This window comes from Trematomus bernacchii, unplaced genomic scaffold (assembly GCF_902827165.1).
Source record: "Trematomus bernacchii unplaced genomic scaffold, fTreBer1.1, whole genome shotgun sequence".
NCBI lineage: Eukaryota > Metazoa > Chordata > Actinopteri > Perciformes > Nototheniidae > Trematomus > Trematomus bernacchii.
This window is the reverse complement of record NW_022987662.1, coordinates 3,390,682-3,410,075: the sequence shown is the minus strand read 5'-3', so window position 1 is coordinate 3,410,075 and position 19,394 is coordinate 3,390,682. Positions and strand designations below refer to the sequence as shown.

The 19,394-nt window shown below is 39.0% G+C and overlaps 1 protein-coding gene and 1 long non-coding RNA gene across 2 annotated transcripts in view; one reads left to right on the top strand and one right to left on the bottom strand.

The window, feature by feature from the left end:
* The window catches only part of LOC117486869 (disks large-associated protein 2-like), an 86,111-nt gene extending 76,320 nt beyond the window's left edge, over positions 1-9,791 (top strand). Inside the window, exons 8-13 of the mRNA XM_034135452.1 lie at positions 3,944-4,311; positions 5,081-5,166; positions 5,246-5,652; positions 5,886-5,977; positions 7,504-7,656; positions 9,293-9,791. Of these exons, the coding sequence (XP_033991343.1) occupies positions 3,944-4,311; positions 5,081-5,166; positions 5,246-5,652; positions 5,886-5,977; positions 7,504-7,656; positions 9,293-9,511 (1,325 nt within the window). The 3' untranslated portion in view covers positions 9,512-9,791. The remainder of the gene's footprint in view (positions 1-3,943; positions 4,312-5,080; positions 5,167-5,245; positions 5,653-5,885; positions 5,978-7,503; positions 7,657-9,292) is intronic.
* On the bottom strand, positions 7,344-19,070 carry LOC117486870. Its single transcript, XR_004556334.1, has 3 exons — positions 18,900-19,070; positions 12,868-12,926; positions 7,344-7,667 (listed from the first exon to the last, which is right to left on the bottom strand). It is a non-coding gene; the product is annotated as an uncharacterized LOC117486870 (long non-coding RNA).
* Between the last annotated feature and the right edge of the window lie 324 nt (positions 19,071-19,394).

Genomic DNA, 19,394 nt, shown 5'->3' with positions numbered 1-19,394 from the left:
GCCTAAGCAACACACGTAACGTCGCTAACTCACCTGTGTGCGTAATTTAGCTGTCGGTTTGACATATTTGACGTTGGTCGAACGCTATATAATACGCAACGTAAACAACGTCAACAGGAAGTGTGTATTTAGCTCGCTTTGCAGATGCTAACTAATGGTGCTAACAGAGAATAAGGGGATTAATCTGGTGAAATATCTTCGTTTTGTTTGTATCTATTGTTAGTCATAAATGCATCGTAGATTAATGTGCCGAGATGTCTTTCGAGGAATCCATTCATTTAGTTATATTTATATTTTTTTCTGAAACTACAAAATAAAAAATGCATAATGTATAAATATATATATTTTGAATTGCCTGTGGGAAGATCCCAGATCTCCTTCAAATAACTTGCTTTGTCCAACGCACAGTCGAAAACAAATTGATAGCCTAGGCTACACAAGAGACCATTTTGATCCAATGTAAGACGTTGGGGCTGGTGCTTTAGTTACAATTTAAACAATTCATATATTATCAAAGTAGTCATCAATTAATTTCCTGAAGATCAGTCAGTTGATTAATTAGACTTATTAACGGCCCGTCCACACGGCAGCGTGCGTTGCTTCAACGGAGATGCTTCCCATTCACTTTGAATGGCGTGACGTCAAGCTTTGCCGAACTGCATTGTGGTTCCGTCGCTTTGCCTCCGTTGCTCGCTTCGAAAGTAGAGAAAAGTTCAACTTTTCAAGCGTTGATGGAAGCGCCAGACAATCAAATCATATACCAGTACAAGCGCTAGCCAATCAAACCGCGTGCTTGTGTGTCTGGGGCGGGAGATGAATGTGATTGGTTGTTGGTTGCACGCCAGACACGGCCACCGGCAAGCTTCAACGCAACGGAACCGTGTGGACGATAGTCTGCTGCTCCCCAAACACATGATTTGATAAGCCTTGTGTGATGCATGCTGTCGATTCACTGTGTTCATGAAGTTAGAAACGCTATCAGAAAAATGTGATGGTCAGTGACGAGAGCAAGGAGATGAGTGTATTAATTGTTGGTCAATATGTGTTTCGATGCAGAAGCATGTTCTTCTTCTAAGCTGAAGGGGGCCAATTATGTGTCTAAATGCATGTTATGAAGGCAGAAAATACAAGGGCCCCCACTGTTTACTTGCAATACTACAAAAGCTTTTAAGCAGAGCAGCAACACTATTTCATAACATGACATTCAGGTCCATTTAGTCTTGGCTGAACCTCCAGTGTGTGGGCCTGTTTACTGAACTGCCCAGTGCAGCAGTGCTAAACCAAACAATCACATTCAAACACAGCAGGGCACAACTGACTACACAAAGGAAATGATGCTTCCCTGGACTATATTATCAAACATTTAACTACATCTGTAGTGTTTTAAAAGAAAACCTGCTGTACTGTAGCCCCACACATGTATTTGTTTTTCAGTTGTTGTTTTTCTTTTGTCTTTAGGTGCCCCAACTTAATTCTGAAAATGACTAAGCCTTTACCTTATGGGTCTATCATGTAGATAGCATACAAGACAGGAGTTGTGACTGCATGGTTGTATTATTTAAGGATTTCCTTCCTCTTGTTAATCTGAAACACTTTGTGATTTCTTCAAAGTCAGGACAAAAGATCTCGAACATGTTAAGCAGCAGATACTTTTTATTTCCATATTTTAAGGCTTGGGTTGTTTCCTTCCTGACTTTGAATGAGCTACACCACCTTCAGTACAGTACGTAGCCTGGATTGAGTCACCGAGACATGCAAACCTCATTCGCTGTTATTCTACTAGTGTTAATGTAAACTGCTAATGTTTTTACTCTTTGGGGAAAACACAAAATTAGCAGATAGATTTATTTTTAGATACAATAACTATTAGTCACTATTATTACTGCTTTATTAATGTTCAAGCATGATTGTAGCTATATAAGGGGTAATTTCACTTGAATTACTTGGTAGACATCTTTTGTATATGACAGTTTATAGGAGGACACCTGGTGCCCAGTCAATGTTATTGCAAGGCATTTTGACTTTCTTTTTTTAGATTGAGCAGGGCAATTTTCTCAGAAGCTCATTGTGGTGTGATATGACAGCCCAGTAGGAGTCAGCTAATGAAATGTCTTCTCTAAACAATGTTACCCGTAGCAAATAATTGTGTAATTTTGCCCAGCACATTAACGCGTTTGCAAATGTCAATCCATTTAGGTTCATTCAAGTAAATGAACTGCTGGGGAAGTGTGTAGCGCTGATGATGGGCTAATTTAGAGTTTAATCATTTCCCTACTGAGGGAGTACAGTCACATTCATTACTTCTGCAAAGGACTGTGTGGCTGTTGAATTATTTGTCTGTTTGTTTGTCACTGACGTAGTGCACATCATCCTCATTAGTTCTAAACTAAATATTATCTTATGTACAGGCATGCTTTCAATTGGAAAAACGTAAAAATTGTGGAAAATAGGTTTCGTAGTTATGGTAGGTAAAATCTACAGTGTTTAATATCTAAACAACAATTGTAATTCATCACTTTCATTTGAACTGCAAAGGGGATAAACTCAACCATAACAAATATTGGAATAAAAAAAACTGACTATATCTAAATAACAGATAAATTAAGAGTTCATCTTCAAATCAATTCATTTGGACTCACACACACCATCTTAAGGGTTGTCCTACAAATGATGATAATGACAACAGTTAAAATATTGTACTGAATTGAATATGTTGTATTGGCAAATTAGAAGAACATAAGAAAAACAGACACTGGATAAATGCTGAGGTTTATTATTATTATGGGTCAAATTTATAATTCCTATCTTATTCTAAGGTATCTGTACCCTATATTCTTTGAAAGTAATTCAAATGGGTAAAAATAGGACGTATTGAGTTGCATACTGAATGAGTCACAACGCTCTTTTTATTTTGGTATAACACCCACAGTGTCTTGCAGAACAGCAGCTCCTTTAAGTTGGAAGGAAGTCAAGTCTGTGACTAGATTTAGCTTAACCGAGTTCCCACTGTTTTTTTATTTCTCCTTGCACTTAATTACCTGTAATCCAAAGCGGTTTATATGTGAATGTGTTTGGGTGTGTGGGGCTCTGTCTGCACCTGTCACTATGCAGCATGTCAGAGTAGGCAGAGCAACAACAACCTTGCTGCATCAGGTATATTGTATGATGAATATTACCATTGAATAGCAATAAATGAGGAAATGAATAGATGACATCACAAGGTAATGACTAAGTGAATTGAAGATAATCACTGTAGGGTTGAATAATGCTCAGGAGCTTTAATACGACTGTCTTTATAATTCTCATACATGTAAAGAAGGGTTTATTTGTGATTAAATCCGATTCAAGGTTACCATTCTAAACAACCTTGTGAATGGGATTTATTATCAATGTAGACTGGATTCATTGTTTATTTGGCCAAGTGTTGAAGATAGTGGCCGGCCATAGAAATGTCTTCCTTCTTTAGATATATTCGAAATAAGTCAGACATCACTACGGCCATTTGCAGCTCACATCAAAACAATATAGCTTTTTACTGAACTGTTCTCTTAAGTGAGTGTTTTATCATAGCTTTGTAAAACATATCCAGCAAGTGAAGATGGTACGTTTCCAGCTCTGCTGTGAGGTCCATCTGGATGGATTACCATCACATTCTCATTTGCACTTACAAGAGCAAATCTTTCCCATAATCCTTCATTGCACTTCTCTAATAAACACAGACATATTACAAAGCTGCTGTTGCTTTCCACCTTACCGACATTTCCCCTGCTTTAAGTGCTAAACTGCTACTCTCCCATAATGCCCTGACACTCTTCTATCACAGGCTGTGTGATACAGGTGAACAGCAGCACTTGGCCTTTGTCAGCTTCCTGCCACATTTTATTTTATCCTCTACCCTTGTCTTGCCTTGTCCTCGTCCTCTCATCCTGCTTGTGCTATGCAGTGGTATCATATCCTCCCAGTTACAAGAAGACTCCACCTCCTGTGCCCCCGCGCACCACCACCAAGCCTCTTATCTCTGTGACAGCCCAGAGCAGTACAGAGTCCACCCAAGATGCCTACCAGGAGGGCAGGCATCCACAGGGCGGTCTGTGGACCACGGACAGCCTCGGACGTCCCATCTACAGCACCATGGGCTCCGTGGACAGCCTGGACAGCACCAAGGCAGTCACCATGGCCATGGAGTCAGCAGCAGGCAAGAGGCATGCATCTTTGGGCAGCCACACTTCCGTCCAGACATGCGATAAAGCAGTGCTGGTGTCCAAGGCTGAGGAGTACCTCAAAACCCCACGCTCATCTATCGGGATACAGGTAAGAACAGATCTGACAATGGCCATCATTTCACTGATATGTGAATATCTCTCTGCTAATAACACCAATCTCATCTGTCTTCTTCTATCTAGCCCTGGCTGAAAGGATAATTCCCCTTTCTTCAGTTTAATATTCAGTAGATAATAATATGCATGAGAGCTGTCCTTTAAAATCCAGTCAAACTATCTCTCAGAGTTCTCAGTAAAATCACTTTTAAATCATTCAAATACACTTTATGATAGCCAAAGAACACACTCAATAACATTGCAGGTCTTGCACCATTGTCCAATGTCATGGTAAGAAGACTAGGTTTCTTTATGGAAGATTTGATCTATATTCAAATATCCCAGGAGACTATGAAATCTTGAACTGGCAAAAAACTACAGTGCACATTTGCAAATTGGTGAATCTTGTCATTTTGAGAGGGTTATACAAATTCCCAAATGTACCAATTTGTGTGAAGCACTATACAAGGTTGTAAAGGCTTCCTGACCTTTACAAGTGTCTGTATTACGTGAAATGGACTTATACGGAGAGAGCAGTGATTAAGAATAAAAGGATGATCTCTCTAAAAAATATTTTATTACAGATGGAGACTTGGATCTTCTCTAATAATACAAAAAGCTAGCATACATAAAGTAAATGATAGCCATGTGTGCTTTGTGGTGTCTGTTTATTTCAGTTAATAATAATAATAATAATAATAATAATAATAATAATAATAATAATAATGATGGTTGGATTGTTTTCCATCATCTGTATTTACCAGGTGGAAACTGCGACAGACTCCGAGACTGAAAGTAAAGGCCTTCCTCAGTTCCATTCGATAGGGATCCAGGTGGAGGATCACAAACGGTATGCATCTCAGAGTAAAGAAACACAATGTCTATAGTCTAAGCGTAATGAAGTTGCATTGTCGCTTTAACTTTCTTAGGCAAGGGAGGTTCAAGCGCTCCAACAGTGTGACCACTGCAGTACAAGCTGACATGGAGTTGGAGGGCTTTCCCTCCATGGAGGACAAGGGCCTGCAGTTCGGTGGAGGCTTCGGTCGCCACTCTGAGCCCAGCACGCCCACGCAGTACGGGGCTATCCGCACGGTGCGCACACAGGGCCTGTTCAGCTACAGGGAGGACTACCGGCCCTCCAGCGGGCACTCCAGCCCGCAGCCTGAACCCTGGCTGGTCCAACCCAGTCTGGAGAGCACCGAGACGGGCCGGGTGTCCCCCCTCCGCAGGGACGGCAGCTGGTTCATGCAGCTCCTTCACAATGAAACCAAGCGGCTGGAGGGATGGTGCAAAGAGATGGAGAGGGAAGCAGAGGAGCATGACCTGACGGAGGAGAGTGAGTGTCCCGACTCTATTCTTGGTAAAGCAGGGGCTGCTTTTCTGTTGTCTGAGGTCAATGCTTTCATTATATTTGCAAAAAAGAGCATGTTGACAATGTATCGTGATAGGCGTGTTTTGAACAGATTGGATCCTTGTGAATGACTGAAAGACATGTTTGCCTTTGCCAAGCTGTTAGTATTAAACCAGAATCTCTTTTTTTCTCTGTCTCTCTCTTACTATTTCTGCAAGTCCTAGGAAAAATCCGGAGTGCGGTGGGAAGTGCTCAGCTACTAATGTCTCAAAAGTTTCAGCAGTTTTACTGGCTATGTCAGCAGAATCTGGTGAGTATATGTTTGTGATCAAGAACACTGTATCCACCTACATGCTCTTAATGTGTCACACAGAAAACGTTCCTCTTTCTCAAAGCTGTGAGAAGGTGCTCAGCCTGAAGATGCATTTGTTCGCCTTCCAAAAATAGACCAAAGAGATCAATAGTGAAGCAGTCCTTCTGCTGCTATTGACCCCACAGTAAACTAAAGGGGAATTCCAATAGGAAGCAGCACCTGTGTCGAGGCCATCCATTAGGCACGGAGGCAGCCGTTTGAATGCGACTCCACAATTTGAATAATGGACTGCCATACTGTCTCACTGTTTAGTCCTCATGTCACGTCGACTGGAAACTCATACCTTTTCTAATATTAACTATCCACAGAGTGGGCATATATCAGAGACTGATAGTATCGTGAGGGGGAATGTTTCTGCAGATACAGTAGAGAGAGTCTGTGAGAGAGACAGGCAGGCACTTAATCACACCTTACAAAAGCATAGCACATTTCTTTGTGAATGAAATGCAGACCCTAGTTGAGGTAGGTAAAAATCTGCTCTCTGTTGGGGGTTTTTTGTGCAGACAAGTGTGTGCCTTTGGTGTGTTGTTCTCTTTGGATGGTTTTGGGCCGCAATCTCTCCCCATAGATAGTGGCATGATGAATTAAGTCCAACATCGGTAGTGACAAGCCTTAGATTGCCCTGAGCTTTCAGACGTGTCTGAATAACTCTGTTTTTCTTCTGGATAGAGGGGGGACTGCATGATGTGTCGATAAAACGCTCCAAACGTGCTTTGAAGTTTGACTTGACAGACCCTTTCTTGGTCTGGGATCACATAGATTCTGTTTGCCGTCTGTGGTAATGAGTCAGTCTGTGGCTGCCTGATGAGATGAGTGTGAGTTGTGGTCTACAGCCCACTGGGTACAGTAGGTATCAAGCACACCAACGCACCACAGAAATGCAGCAAGAATGTTGTCATTTCAATTGTACATAATATAGATTAATCTGCAAACTACAGTAGAATGTAATAACAGTATTAATGTTTTTTTCTAATTCTACAACAGTTACAATTCTTCACCTGTGCTCAGTTCTTTTTGCTAAATTGTTGTTGGTGAAAAAACATGTTCACTTCCCCCTTTGCTCTCAGCATTAAACCATAGAAATGACATTTTAAGAGTAAATAAAAATCACTGTTGCTTCAGAACTCAATGGACCATATCTGCTGTTATAAAAAAAGGCAGTTAAGGGAGTCAGTCCAGGTTACAAACAAATGTTGGTGTTGTGCTGCCACACAGTGGTGGGGATGGTGAATGTCTTAAAGTAAGTTGTACTTTTGAATATAGACTTGGTAGATTTAGTAAAATATTTATTTCAAGCTTTCATACAGGTGGTACAGTATAATGCTGGTTCATGAAATGTAGTAACAGTTTAAGGTTCTATATTTTCGATTGCACTCCTGCACATAACAAAGACAGGATATCATTTCATTTGAGTTAAAAAAATTAAATAAAACTCACAACATTTCGTACTACTGTTTCTTCAGGACCCCAGTGCCATGCCCAGACCCACCTCTCAGGACCTGGCTGGGTTCTGGGACCTCCTGCAGCTCTCCATCGATGACGTCACTGCCAAGTTTGATGAGCTGCAGCTGATCAAGAGCAACGGCTGGCAGCTGGTGGAGAGCCCAGAGAAGCAGGTACTGTACAACTGGGATTCAAACTCATGATAATTAGTCCTAATGGGCTGCAGATGAACTCACTCAGCTTTTGAGAAAACTACAGTGACAACAATTGCCTTCTTTTTTTTAGGTTTGTGACCAGCGGGGGGTTAATCATTCTCATCATATCACTGCAGGGACAATGTTAGGAGGCAACATCAGTTCAGCCTAAAACAGCTAGTAGCATCATCGCAAATATTTTATATTAAAAAATCTGTTTTATCCCCACATCAATATTATTGTAACGGAACACCATGTTTTTAGTCTGCGGTATGTTAGATAACTTAGTGAACAGTGGCACTCAATGGCGCATGTTTCCCATAGTACACTTTGTACTATCACTGAACACACATCACACTTTTCCTTTAACTGTGAAATGACAGTCACACAGCAGTGGCTTTTGTGCCATCTTACTTGTTTTGCTATTAATCAAATCACAGGTTAAGCCTTGAGGTAGGCAAAGCATTAAACATGTTTAGAATGCATGTCCTTTTGCAAAATAAAAAACATTTGGATGATCAAACCACCCAGTTAAACCACCAGAGATAGACTTGCTCCTCCAGGGCACTCGGATGATTATCTCCATGCTACAGTTGTGCGGGAGTTATTTACCTCCAGCAGTTGTTGGCACATTGCAAGCCCCATGAAGCTGAGCCCAAACAGAGACACAGATGCTCTGTATCGGGCTTCTCTCCTTCACAGTCTTACACCAGGCAGTTAGAAAAGCTTGCATTACATTCAAAAAGTTTTGGTTTATTAGTTTGTTCAAATTGGAAAATGTTGCAAAGGGTGATGTTCTGGCTGCATAACAATTTAACGTTTCTGTAGTTTCTTTTGTCTGAGAACACAGTTTCATGAGCTGCATCCCAAGCTCTTAAAATTGCATCCATGTTTCCCTCACTTGCGTCTTTTCTTTGAGTCCCTCGCACCAGGGATTCAAGGAGAGACACATGCGAATAGAGAAGAATAGAGAACATGTGTTTTAAGAGCAATAGGATGTCTTTTCCGTCACATACATGTCTCACATGGTCTCTAGGACAAATGGCGTTCATAGTGGCCTTGGTCTGTCCCAAACAAACACATGTACCCAAGATAATTAAAGTATATAAAAGCTTATAGCAGTATGTATTCAAATATGTGCACTCCATCGTGAACACAACTCCTAATAGCATTTCATTTATCTGCAGTGATTCAACATTTACCATTTTCTGCAGTATTTCCTTAATACAGTAAGCCTCTCTTCTCTGCCAGTGTCTCATTGCTTTTATCCTTGTGTTCTTCTGCAGAGCTATTATTTTTCCCTGATGAGAAAATTAAAAAAGGACCAAACTATATAAAGTAGTCCTCACTAGAATGAACACAAATATGTGTTGTAAAGGAAGTGTTTTATGCAGACAAATCACTTCACAGTTATCTATGATGACTGATAAGATTGAGAAGTGCTTTTAAATAAAACTTTTCAACATATTTTGAATGAATATTGTTGAGCTGCAGATCACTGATTGAGTCTTTGGTTTGCATTTCCACCCTGTGAAATATTTGCCGTTGGATAGCATGCTATAATAATAAGCCACAGTTGTTTGCCTTGTTTAATCCTGTCATTCTGTGCCCTAAGGAGCTGAAATGGCCGCCACCTCTTCTAAAGCGGCAACCATCAAAGGGCCGAGGTGGCATCATGCGGGAACGCTCTCTGGACCTTCAGGACCGCCAGCGACAGGAAGCGCGCAGACGCCTCATGGCCGCCAAACGAGCAGCTTCTTTCAGACAGAACTCAGCCACAGAGAGGGCAGACAGCATCGAGATCTACATCCCAGAGGCCCAGACACGGCTTTGAGGTCCACAGATTCACCTTTAGCCCCTGTTGTCCACTTCCACCCAACACCAGCTCGTGGAGTCACATCCAGCCTGCTGTCACCATCCGTCACTGTTCGTCCACTCTCTCTTCACCCGTCGCCATTCTCTTGGTTGTCACTACTGAAGCTACACTAGGCAAGAGTTCAGTTGTAAATGTATAATTTTGTATCAGCTTAAGTCACAATGTGGCACTGCCATAGGAAAAGAACGCCCCATCTTGCTTGAAAAAGTATTAATACAACATTTAAAACAAATCTCAATACTAGGAGAACTGGACAAACCACTATAAAGACATGTTGCCCCTTGAACCTTTAGTATTTTTCAGTAAAAACGGATCCCATATCAGATTGGTCAACATGAGCCACTACCAGTTGAAGTTGCCTAGTGTAGCTTTAAACCTACACGGTTCTGCACCATTAGAATGAGCTACTATACCCCCAAAATATACATTTCACCTGGTATTTATTTTCCACCTCATATATTCAAGTTGTTGGTTAATGTTGTCATTGCCAATATTGTTAAAACCCCAGTCCTCTCCATAGTTGCCATTGCCCCACTGTGAGAAAGGGGTAAGGCTACATCTTCCACATTCAAAGTGAGACACAAAGTGCAACTTTTCTAAAGTTTCTCACCAGCAACAGTGGTCTGGAGAGTGATGTTTCCAGCAGTGATGCATCTTAGCAAGGCAAAAAAGACTTATAAAATGTAGATTATTGCCAAACTCCTGAAAAGAGAGCAAATAAGTATATTTATTATGAGGTTCAAACTCCACACAGCCTCTGCTTTGGAGTTGGCTAAAACCTGGCAGCTTGTTGGATACATTTCTAGCTGTAAAAAGTGGTTAAAAAGTCAAAATAGAAAAGTGTTAAAATATTCAACAGCCTCTCGGAGGTGCTGCACAACAATAACATCCATCGTTAGGCAGGCAGGCTGCAGCTGCCGACCACTGTTGCTGAATGAGATTTCAAAATAGGGCAAAAAGAAATCCTAGACCATCATTTTAGAGTTTCCATTCATAAAACCATTCCCTCTTAGGACTTTACACGTTAAAAGCTGCTGGATACATTTCCATTGCAGAACAAATATGAATTATTAACAAAAGACAGTTTATGCGCAGCTTGGAGAAGGTGACTGTATCAAACAATGCATTTTGCACCTTATAATATTCATGTTTGTATTTCCAAGGGAAATGTAGTTTATGAAGCTCATGTGATATTGTTGCAGTTGAATTGCAAGGACAGATATGGAAACTTTACTACAGAATTTCATACTACTCTATAGATCATATATACTGCACCTTGTGTTTCTTTTCTTTCCGATGCCGTTCAGGCCTCTCGTAATTACAATATTGTGATTCTAACACTTTTAACTATACTTACAGTATCTATCATATGAACAACATCACAATCTACAGTATACATTTAGTACTTATAGTTGGAACAGTTGTGGGTTGATTTGACAGTGCGTTTGTCTACTCTTTCTCACCTAACAGAAACCACATCTCATATTTCACTGCATCTAACCTTTGTTCCAAGTGGGGCTTTTCAAAGACACTTTTCTGATCTGCTCATGTAGTTTAGGAAAGACCGGTGCAAATGACACTTTAATAATATTCAGTTACTATAGTAAATGGTGCTGCTTTTTACTCTAAAATGGTTGTCCTTTTCCCAGTCCTATGTGCACGCACACACACACACTCAAGGACTTTTTAAACAGAGATTTATTAATATGGTGCCCGTCGTCTCTGATGACTTTTGGTGGATTGTGACTTTAGAAAAAGATCATCTTTGCAATGCTCTTGCCCTCAGTGATGTGAAGGAGGAGAAGGTTTTATGGTTTCACTTCCTTTCTAAACATGCAAAGAGGTTGGTGTTATTTATTTACCAGATGCTAGAGACTACAAGCTTTGACATTCCACCTTAAAATAAAATATGCCCACCCTGAGCCAAGGGCATTCTGCTAAAGCTGGCTGAACAGACTGCATTGTACCTGTCCATATTTTATACCACAGCAACAATGTCCAACAATTTGCAGCTCATGCACATTCATCCTCATTTGCAGAGCTAACCCCAGCTAATTAAAACAAATGTCGATACAGGGCCACTAGAACTATGCTGCAGTGTTTAATGTTTCCCATTTTATTGTAATTAGAATAGCACTGAGTCGTGGAGGGCAGTCTGTCCGCTGTAGATGCTTGTGTAGTGTCAGGATTATGATGGGGTTTATTTTTACTTTGAGATTCAGATTGTACTTCTTGCTTTGTGACGCGTGTACACCCTAAAACTGAAACCCGAACCTTACCAGACGGCCTTAACCTCATGAATGTAGAGCCCAAAAAAAATGCAAAAAAATCCCTTCCTTTGAGACGAGCAGCTGCTGAAAATCCAATTCTATTTAAACGGGAGAGAGTTTACTCCAAAATCTTATAATAAATACATTTAAGTTGTTCTAATTCATTTCGGCTGTAAGCTTAAACATGCCGTGTCACCAATCTTCAGCTCATCTCCCTGATTCTCACAGGAAGTACAGATGTTTTCGCCATTACTAAGGCAAAGGCGTTCATACATAAACAAAAACAGATTTTTAGTTTTACAGCATGTCAATAAAATAGAATCTGATCGATTCATACAAGTTCCAATACAAATAAAATACAAGAAATTGATTAAAAGAAATGCAAACTAGAATTCATGAAATAGTTACACATGTATGTAGACTGTAAAATGAATGCTTATTTTCTGTGGAGTTTATATTTATATGCACCATTGAATATATTTAGACTGGATCTCTTGTTCCAGCTGTAAATCACCTTCACTAAACCAAATTCTCGCCGAGTGAACTAGTTTATTTAGCTTACTGTGTATATACTGAGCCCCGATGTAGACTAAATAACTATTTATTGAATATTATTATACTTTGCTTAAAAATCTAATATATTATACAATTACAGATTATTATAACAGGTTATTCTCAATGGATTGTACTTAACTTAAAAACAAATATATTTTTCCATGAAGGGGCTTTGCCTCAAACAAAACTCCATTATATTGTATTTCAGAGAAGAAGATAGTGGCTGATTCCGTTTAATAACCCTCTGTAGTCAGGAAGCTAAATTATTTAAGTCATTTCATTTTAATAAGCCTTGTTCTAAATCATATTCAGTCTGAAGAACAGGCAGTTCATCTTCTACAAATTGTAGTGCTAAATGTTTTTTATTCAGTCTTTTTAAAATGTATGGAAATAAGGGCATAACAATGGTGCATCTTCTTTTCCTCAATTATTCCCTAGCAGATCACATTCTGTATGTTTCCAATATATTTATATAATTGACAGACTTACCTTCTTTTTGCTTGCTTGGTTGACTGGTCACTTTTAGGGGAACAATCTTCTCACCATACCTTGAACAAAAAAAAGAGGTTTATTACTTTAAAGTGGACACTTAATGTGAAAACCTGAAAAGGAGTAACTAACATATTTTTGTATAGAAGTAAATCTAATCCAGCAGCACATGGTTGATTTAAGGCATATTTTAGTAAACACTATATATACTGTAGTAGTGCAACAAGTGTATTCCCTGTGGTGAATGTCACCAGAAGTATTAGAGTTAACAGATTATTCCCAGTTTAATTCATGTTTTGTAGGACAATAAAAACCTCACGCTATCTTCCACTTCCCTTGTAAGTCTATTAATATCAGCATAATAACTCATGAAGGAGAATTTAGTTTAAAATATTAAACACCTCGTTTATTTCACTGGTCCCGCCCCCATAGGGACAGACAGTAGCTTCTCTGATATTTGCTGACGGGCTACTTCAACAATCTGACTGCTCTTCCACCTGACCGAACGTCATGCAAATCAAGTCTACTTCCCACAGACTGCAAACTGTGATCCCATCACGTCAGTGCTTCATGATCTGGCACTCATCAAACAGAGCTTTTTGTAGTTTCTTATGTTGTGTTGCCAGGTTGTTTGAATTGATTTCACTTTTCAACCAGTAAGCATGAGTCAAATCTGTGAAGTGTTTGTCATACTGTATGATGTTGGTTTAGCACATACAAAGGGGAACAGTAGAGTGACAATGATTGACAGGATGCAGACTCGTGTAAAAAATGATGTCACTTTGGTTTTTGCACCAATCATCTATCAGTAACAGACACAAAGATGTCCTCTAACGTCACAGGGACACCAGCTGCTGCGAGGGATGAACACAACTAGAGTATGTGTGACGTGAAATACACATTTTGCGGTATCAAGCAGGGTATTCTATGATCATAGTTGTATATTTTGGGATTACTCGTCATGAGCATTGCATCTCTGATGAAGCACTTAATATATTTTGCTTTTTCAGGTCCGTGTCATATTTGTACCCACCGTGCTATGAGGGGCTTAGGAGTTTGGCAATTATGTACATGACAAATCCTCAGGTGCCTTACAGTTTGATCCTCATAGGCCTCTGTGAGGGAGTGTTTTAGGGTTGAGGAATGTGAAAGGATTTCAAACACCTCTCAGAGTGCAGGTTTGTTCGTGACACCATTACAAAGGGCTGGAAACTGTGCTGGGTCAGGCTGCAGGAAAACTGATTTACATTGATATTTGACTAATCCAAACATCCTACTGTAATAAACTACAGCACAATACAGTGTAGAGGAAATCAAAGGAGGATTTGCTAACTTTTCAGTCACAGATGTTCTGCTTCATTAAAAACAAGTGAATTGTAGAAAATCTGGAGCAGAAATGGTGATTTTAACATCTCAGAGTGCACGTCACATCTAGTTTAGCAATGTATCTCCTTGAAATGTCCTCATTTTCCACCTAGCTGTGATATTGCAATCTCTCGATGTTTGGCCTTTTTTGGCATCTACAGAAACTAAGGACTGACAAACTTGACCAGCCAAAAAGTGCAATAGTGTTTTCATACGAAGACAGGCGGGCTCACCTACAGCTATTTACCTCACGGTTATTAAGTGTGTTAGCGAACATGGTAAAGTAGGAGTAGTTGTAATCTCCACAGGAACACTTTGTCATGCCTGTGTACTATGCAGCGGTACTTCTGTGGGGCGGCAGAGCTCATGCAGATCACCTTTTATTTACAGAGCACTGAAAGCACGCTGTCCATCATGCTTTACACTACAGGAGCAAAAACTGTCATTGTCACCCAGGGCTCAATCTTACCATGGTCACCTATTTATTTGTATGCTTATTCAAAGAGAATGAAGCATCTAGTTTAAAGAAAGAGTCAGCTAACTCTCAGTAATACTCCCAGTAGTTTCACTGCAAGGTCATTCTTCCTTGTTCACATCTGTTTATGCTTTGTACAGCACGGTACGCAGCATCATATTTAACATCTTAATAGTTGTCCTGATGATAAACCTCAGAGAAGTCTGTATAGGTGCTGAATCAACTAACTTCTCTCCTTGTGATTTACTTTCTTTTTGTTTATTCTGACAATCAGCACACACCAAAAGCATCAAATACACACACACACACACACTACAACAGCAGTGTCATATTATATCCTCAAGATAGACCCCTTTTCCTTGTTTGCTTCTTGATACAGACTCCGTTCAATTTTCACTGGAAGCTTTTCTCCTTGTTTCTGATACAGTTGCACTGCAAAGATGTCTTTTTTAATGCTTGCTCTCTCTTCTCATAAATCATGTAACTTGTGATGATCTTAGATCAGTGTTTTGTCTGTTGTCTCAATCCAAACAGCAGTCAAGAGAGTAACTATGGAACATTATTTGATGTCACGCTTGCGTTAATACTGGGCTGTATGAGAGTGTTTCTACTCCTCAAGCAATAAGCCTAATTTACATATTTAGTTTGGCTTTTCATCCAATCTTTAGACTCTTTGTAAAGCTAAACCTGAGGGCTGTTAGGTACTGCTGGTGGTTATCGCTGCTAAAAGAAACTGTTTGACATTTTGGGAAATATGCCTATTTGTTGTCTTGGCGAGAATCAGGGAAGTCGATCGATCCCCATATTGTTACGTTAAAAATGAAGTTACAAGCAGCAGCTGATTAGCAAAGCTTGGCATAAAGACTGGAAACGGGGCGATGGCTGGGCTACGTCCAGAAGTAACAAAATAGCACCTCTAAAGCTCACTAATTTTCTCATTTGATCATGTTTGTTTATTTCTTACAATACTAAGGAGTAATATATTTATTCTGTGGTTTTGCAAGGGTTTTCCCACATAATGAAATAAAGTAAAAAAAACGAACTTGTTGTTGTTACACACAGACTTTTGTATGGGACTATCAAACACGATTCAACATGTTAATTCGGGAGTTTAAGGGATGCTGGTAGGCACATTTTGTTACCAAACTGTTTCCCCTATTTTCAGTCTTTTCGGGAAGCTAAGCTAAACTAAGCTAAAAAGAGGCTAAGCTAAGCCAAACCAAGCTAAGGTAGGCTAAGCTAAGCTAAGCTAACCATCCCCTGGATGTAACTTTCAAGTAAGCAAGTAAGAAATATGCACAAGACTAAAAGTAATAAATAATTGAATAAAAAGTGATAGATTTTCACATGGTTATGGAATAAAGAACAACACAATATAAATTAGGTGAGGTTACCAGCTAGTCAGTAAAACGTTCGAACAAGAGATTTATTTTTAGAGAAACCTACTTCCCAAAATGTCAAATTATTCCTTTGAAAGACGAATATTTTCTTATGTCAATTAACTGAGAATTTTTAATGGCGTTGTAACATTTTCTCATACATGATGTCTGTAAGTTATTAAGCTTGATTTTACTATTCATTTGTATTGTATACTTGCGACCTCAGTCCGCATATACTGAGTTACCAACATTTGCTTATTTTTAGGAACTGTGTTCTACTGTATGAATGGGAGGAGAAATTAGTCGATATCTGTGCCGTTCTTTATGTTTCAAAGGTTTATGAGGAGAGAGAGAAGTCACAACTTAGTTTGCCTTTGGTGGAGAAATGTATTGTGTCGTGGCTGTGGGTAGAAATAACAAGAAGGCCTATTATGGGTTTTGCAATGTGACATGAGAACATTTAAAAAAAAAGGTTTGTGGTAAGCTTAAAACTATTTTGAATTGTTAGATATATCAATAATGAGGATAAATATAATGCCAAATATTCAGTATTTGTACAGAAATATACATATATAAATATATAATATATGCCTAATTTACATGGAACTATTTTCCGCTCTTGACCATGGTTTTGTTGTTTACCGTTCCTTTGTCAACATTATTTTATAAAGATCTACAGATAGCATGCAGGATAGTGAAAATGAATGTATTATTTAGTGTTTCATTGCTGTTCAGTATTACAGCACTCTACAGATCAGTTTGTGTTTGTAACATTAATTTAAGCTGAATATTTCATTTCTAGATTTGTTTACCTATAAATTGTAAAACTTTTTTTTTTTTTCTAAATGCAAGGTTTCAAAATGGTTTCAACTATTTATATCATTTTATCATTTTCCTGCTTTATCAATGTGGCTCAGTATATTTTGCCTCTTCTAAGTACTGCTATCAACCATCTGTTGTAAATAATTATGCAATTAAACTTTTTGAAGAAAACGGCATGGTTGTGATTGAGCGCCTTCATTTTTGTCCTGTAAGTACCAGGGGTGTGGAGAGGCTTGCAGCTGTCAACAAGCCATGTGGGATTTTAACTCAAAGCAAAGTGATTTATGGGGAATAAACAAAACTCCAATAAAGTGTCATTTATCCTAACTCTCTTTATAACAATAAACAGAAAAGCACTTGATGATGTGCAATCAAAGTGAAGTATCTCATAACAATATTGGTCCCCCAGTTACAACTGTGATTAATTAAGTGACTAATTAATAAATGAAAGAGCCGTAATGAAGTAAAAACATGAACTGCTGCAAATGAAGGATCTCTGACACAGCAGACATTCAGAGGCACATTTTAGTCAGCCAAAGTAGACATTTTCAAATTACTAGGAACAACTATTTGATATGTGAAGTAGGATAAATAAGTAGTACAATAAAATACACACCCAGTCTCACGGAATTTTGTGTAATAGTCACGAAATTAAATGTAATCTATTTTTTTCGTGTCACACAGAACGATTTTAAAAGCAATGTATTTCTATTGGTAGTATATTTCGTGCCTGCACCACGTATTTTTGTCCGGTCGGGTGTTGGAAGACCAGAAACTGTGTGGTTCATAAACAACATTTTCTTACTCAATATCTTACCCTAAGCCTAACCATTTTATTTTTAAATTGTATAATGTCGGAGTTTCTTTGCCGTCCGCGAGGAAAAGAAATGGGGCTCAGAGCCTCAGAATACTGAAATCTGTATATTTAAAAATAAATAAATGTCCTTCTAATTAGTTATTATTTGGTGCAGGCACGAAACATATATTACCAATAGAAATACATTGCTTCTAAAATTGTTCTGTCAGAATACTGAAATCTGTATTTTTTTAATCTCTTTTTCCTTCAAATTTGTTATTATTTACATTGCTTTTAAAATCGTTCTGTGTGACACGAAAAAAATGCGAAAATCTTGTTGGTGAACACGAATCAATAGATTAATTTCGTGACTATAACACGAAATGCCGTGAGACTGTGTTACAGGCATGTCAAAAGCACTAGCGTTTTACAGTAAGGGTAAGTAGTTTGACTGATTAATTAAAATATTAATGTCAAAGTGGAGGTTGTGTGGATTAAAATTTCTGAAATGTCCAAAAGGTATAATTGAGTTGATTTTAAGGAGGTGGTGAGTTTTGTTCCAGTAGACAGGCCGTGCACTCAAATAAAAATACAATTTGCCTGAGTGCCATTGGGACCAGGTGTTTCTAGTTGTGATAATGAATAAGTCCTGCCCAAAACGTTCCTTAATCATGGCAAATATATTGCCGTGTGCCCCAGGAAAAGCACAGGTGTTGCTCATAACATTAACGATGTACATATGCTGTTAGTTTTGTTTAAATTTCAGGAAACTGGTGTTGCTTAAGTGAAACGTTAGCCGTTACTAATGCTAACCAATATTAGCATAACAAGAAGCAGACCAGAGGAAATTAATGTCACAAAGAGATGTAGCTTAAGCTATTTTAAATGCTAACCAATATTAGCATAACAAGAAGCAGACCAGAGGAAATTAATGTCACAAAGAGATGTAGCTTAAGCTATTTTAAATCAGACTTTTTCACAAAAGACTCCTAGAAACATCCCAGTATAAAAGACACATGTGTTAATGCTAAGATCTAAACATATGTCTGAATTCCATTTAGCTGCTTTATTTCAGTTTTTGGTAATGTGCTCAATGTCACATTGTGCTAGCCATGGTGGAGTATTAATCAGTAACACCTGTGCTTTTCCTACAAGTAAAAAAGGCCAAAAGTCACAAATTCTGACTTGTTCTTACCTTTTTCGAGTTCCACACAGCTGGTTGCAATTTGCTTGGTTAATTCGACTTCAGTTGGTGCTGGCAACTTCATCCTCCAACTCAAGCTAATAAGTGTTAAGTGTACTGAATAAAGTCATAGAGCCCAGTTTGTGCACAGCCTTGAGTAGAGGACTAATCAGCACAAGTGGAAACACCTGGGGATGGGCTTCAGGTGTGTGGGAGCTTATGCTGTTTGGGGGTTTCCCTTTCCTGTAGTGTGTTATAGGTTTTTGTGCATGTAAATGGTCTGCAAAGGCTAAAATCCCAAAGTTCTCTCAAGCCTCAAAACTCCTTTGTTTACTTCCGTTACATAATGACATCAGTTTGTAACACTCTCTTCTATTGGCTAGCGCTCCAATACATTGTACATGATAGGCCAAGGGGCGGGACGTCTCTAAGCCATTGACCAATCACAACAGAGTCAGCTAGCTAACCAATCAGAGCAGAGGGTGAAAAGAGGTGCGACAGCACAGG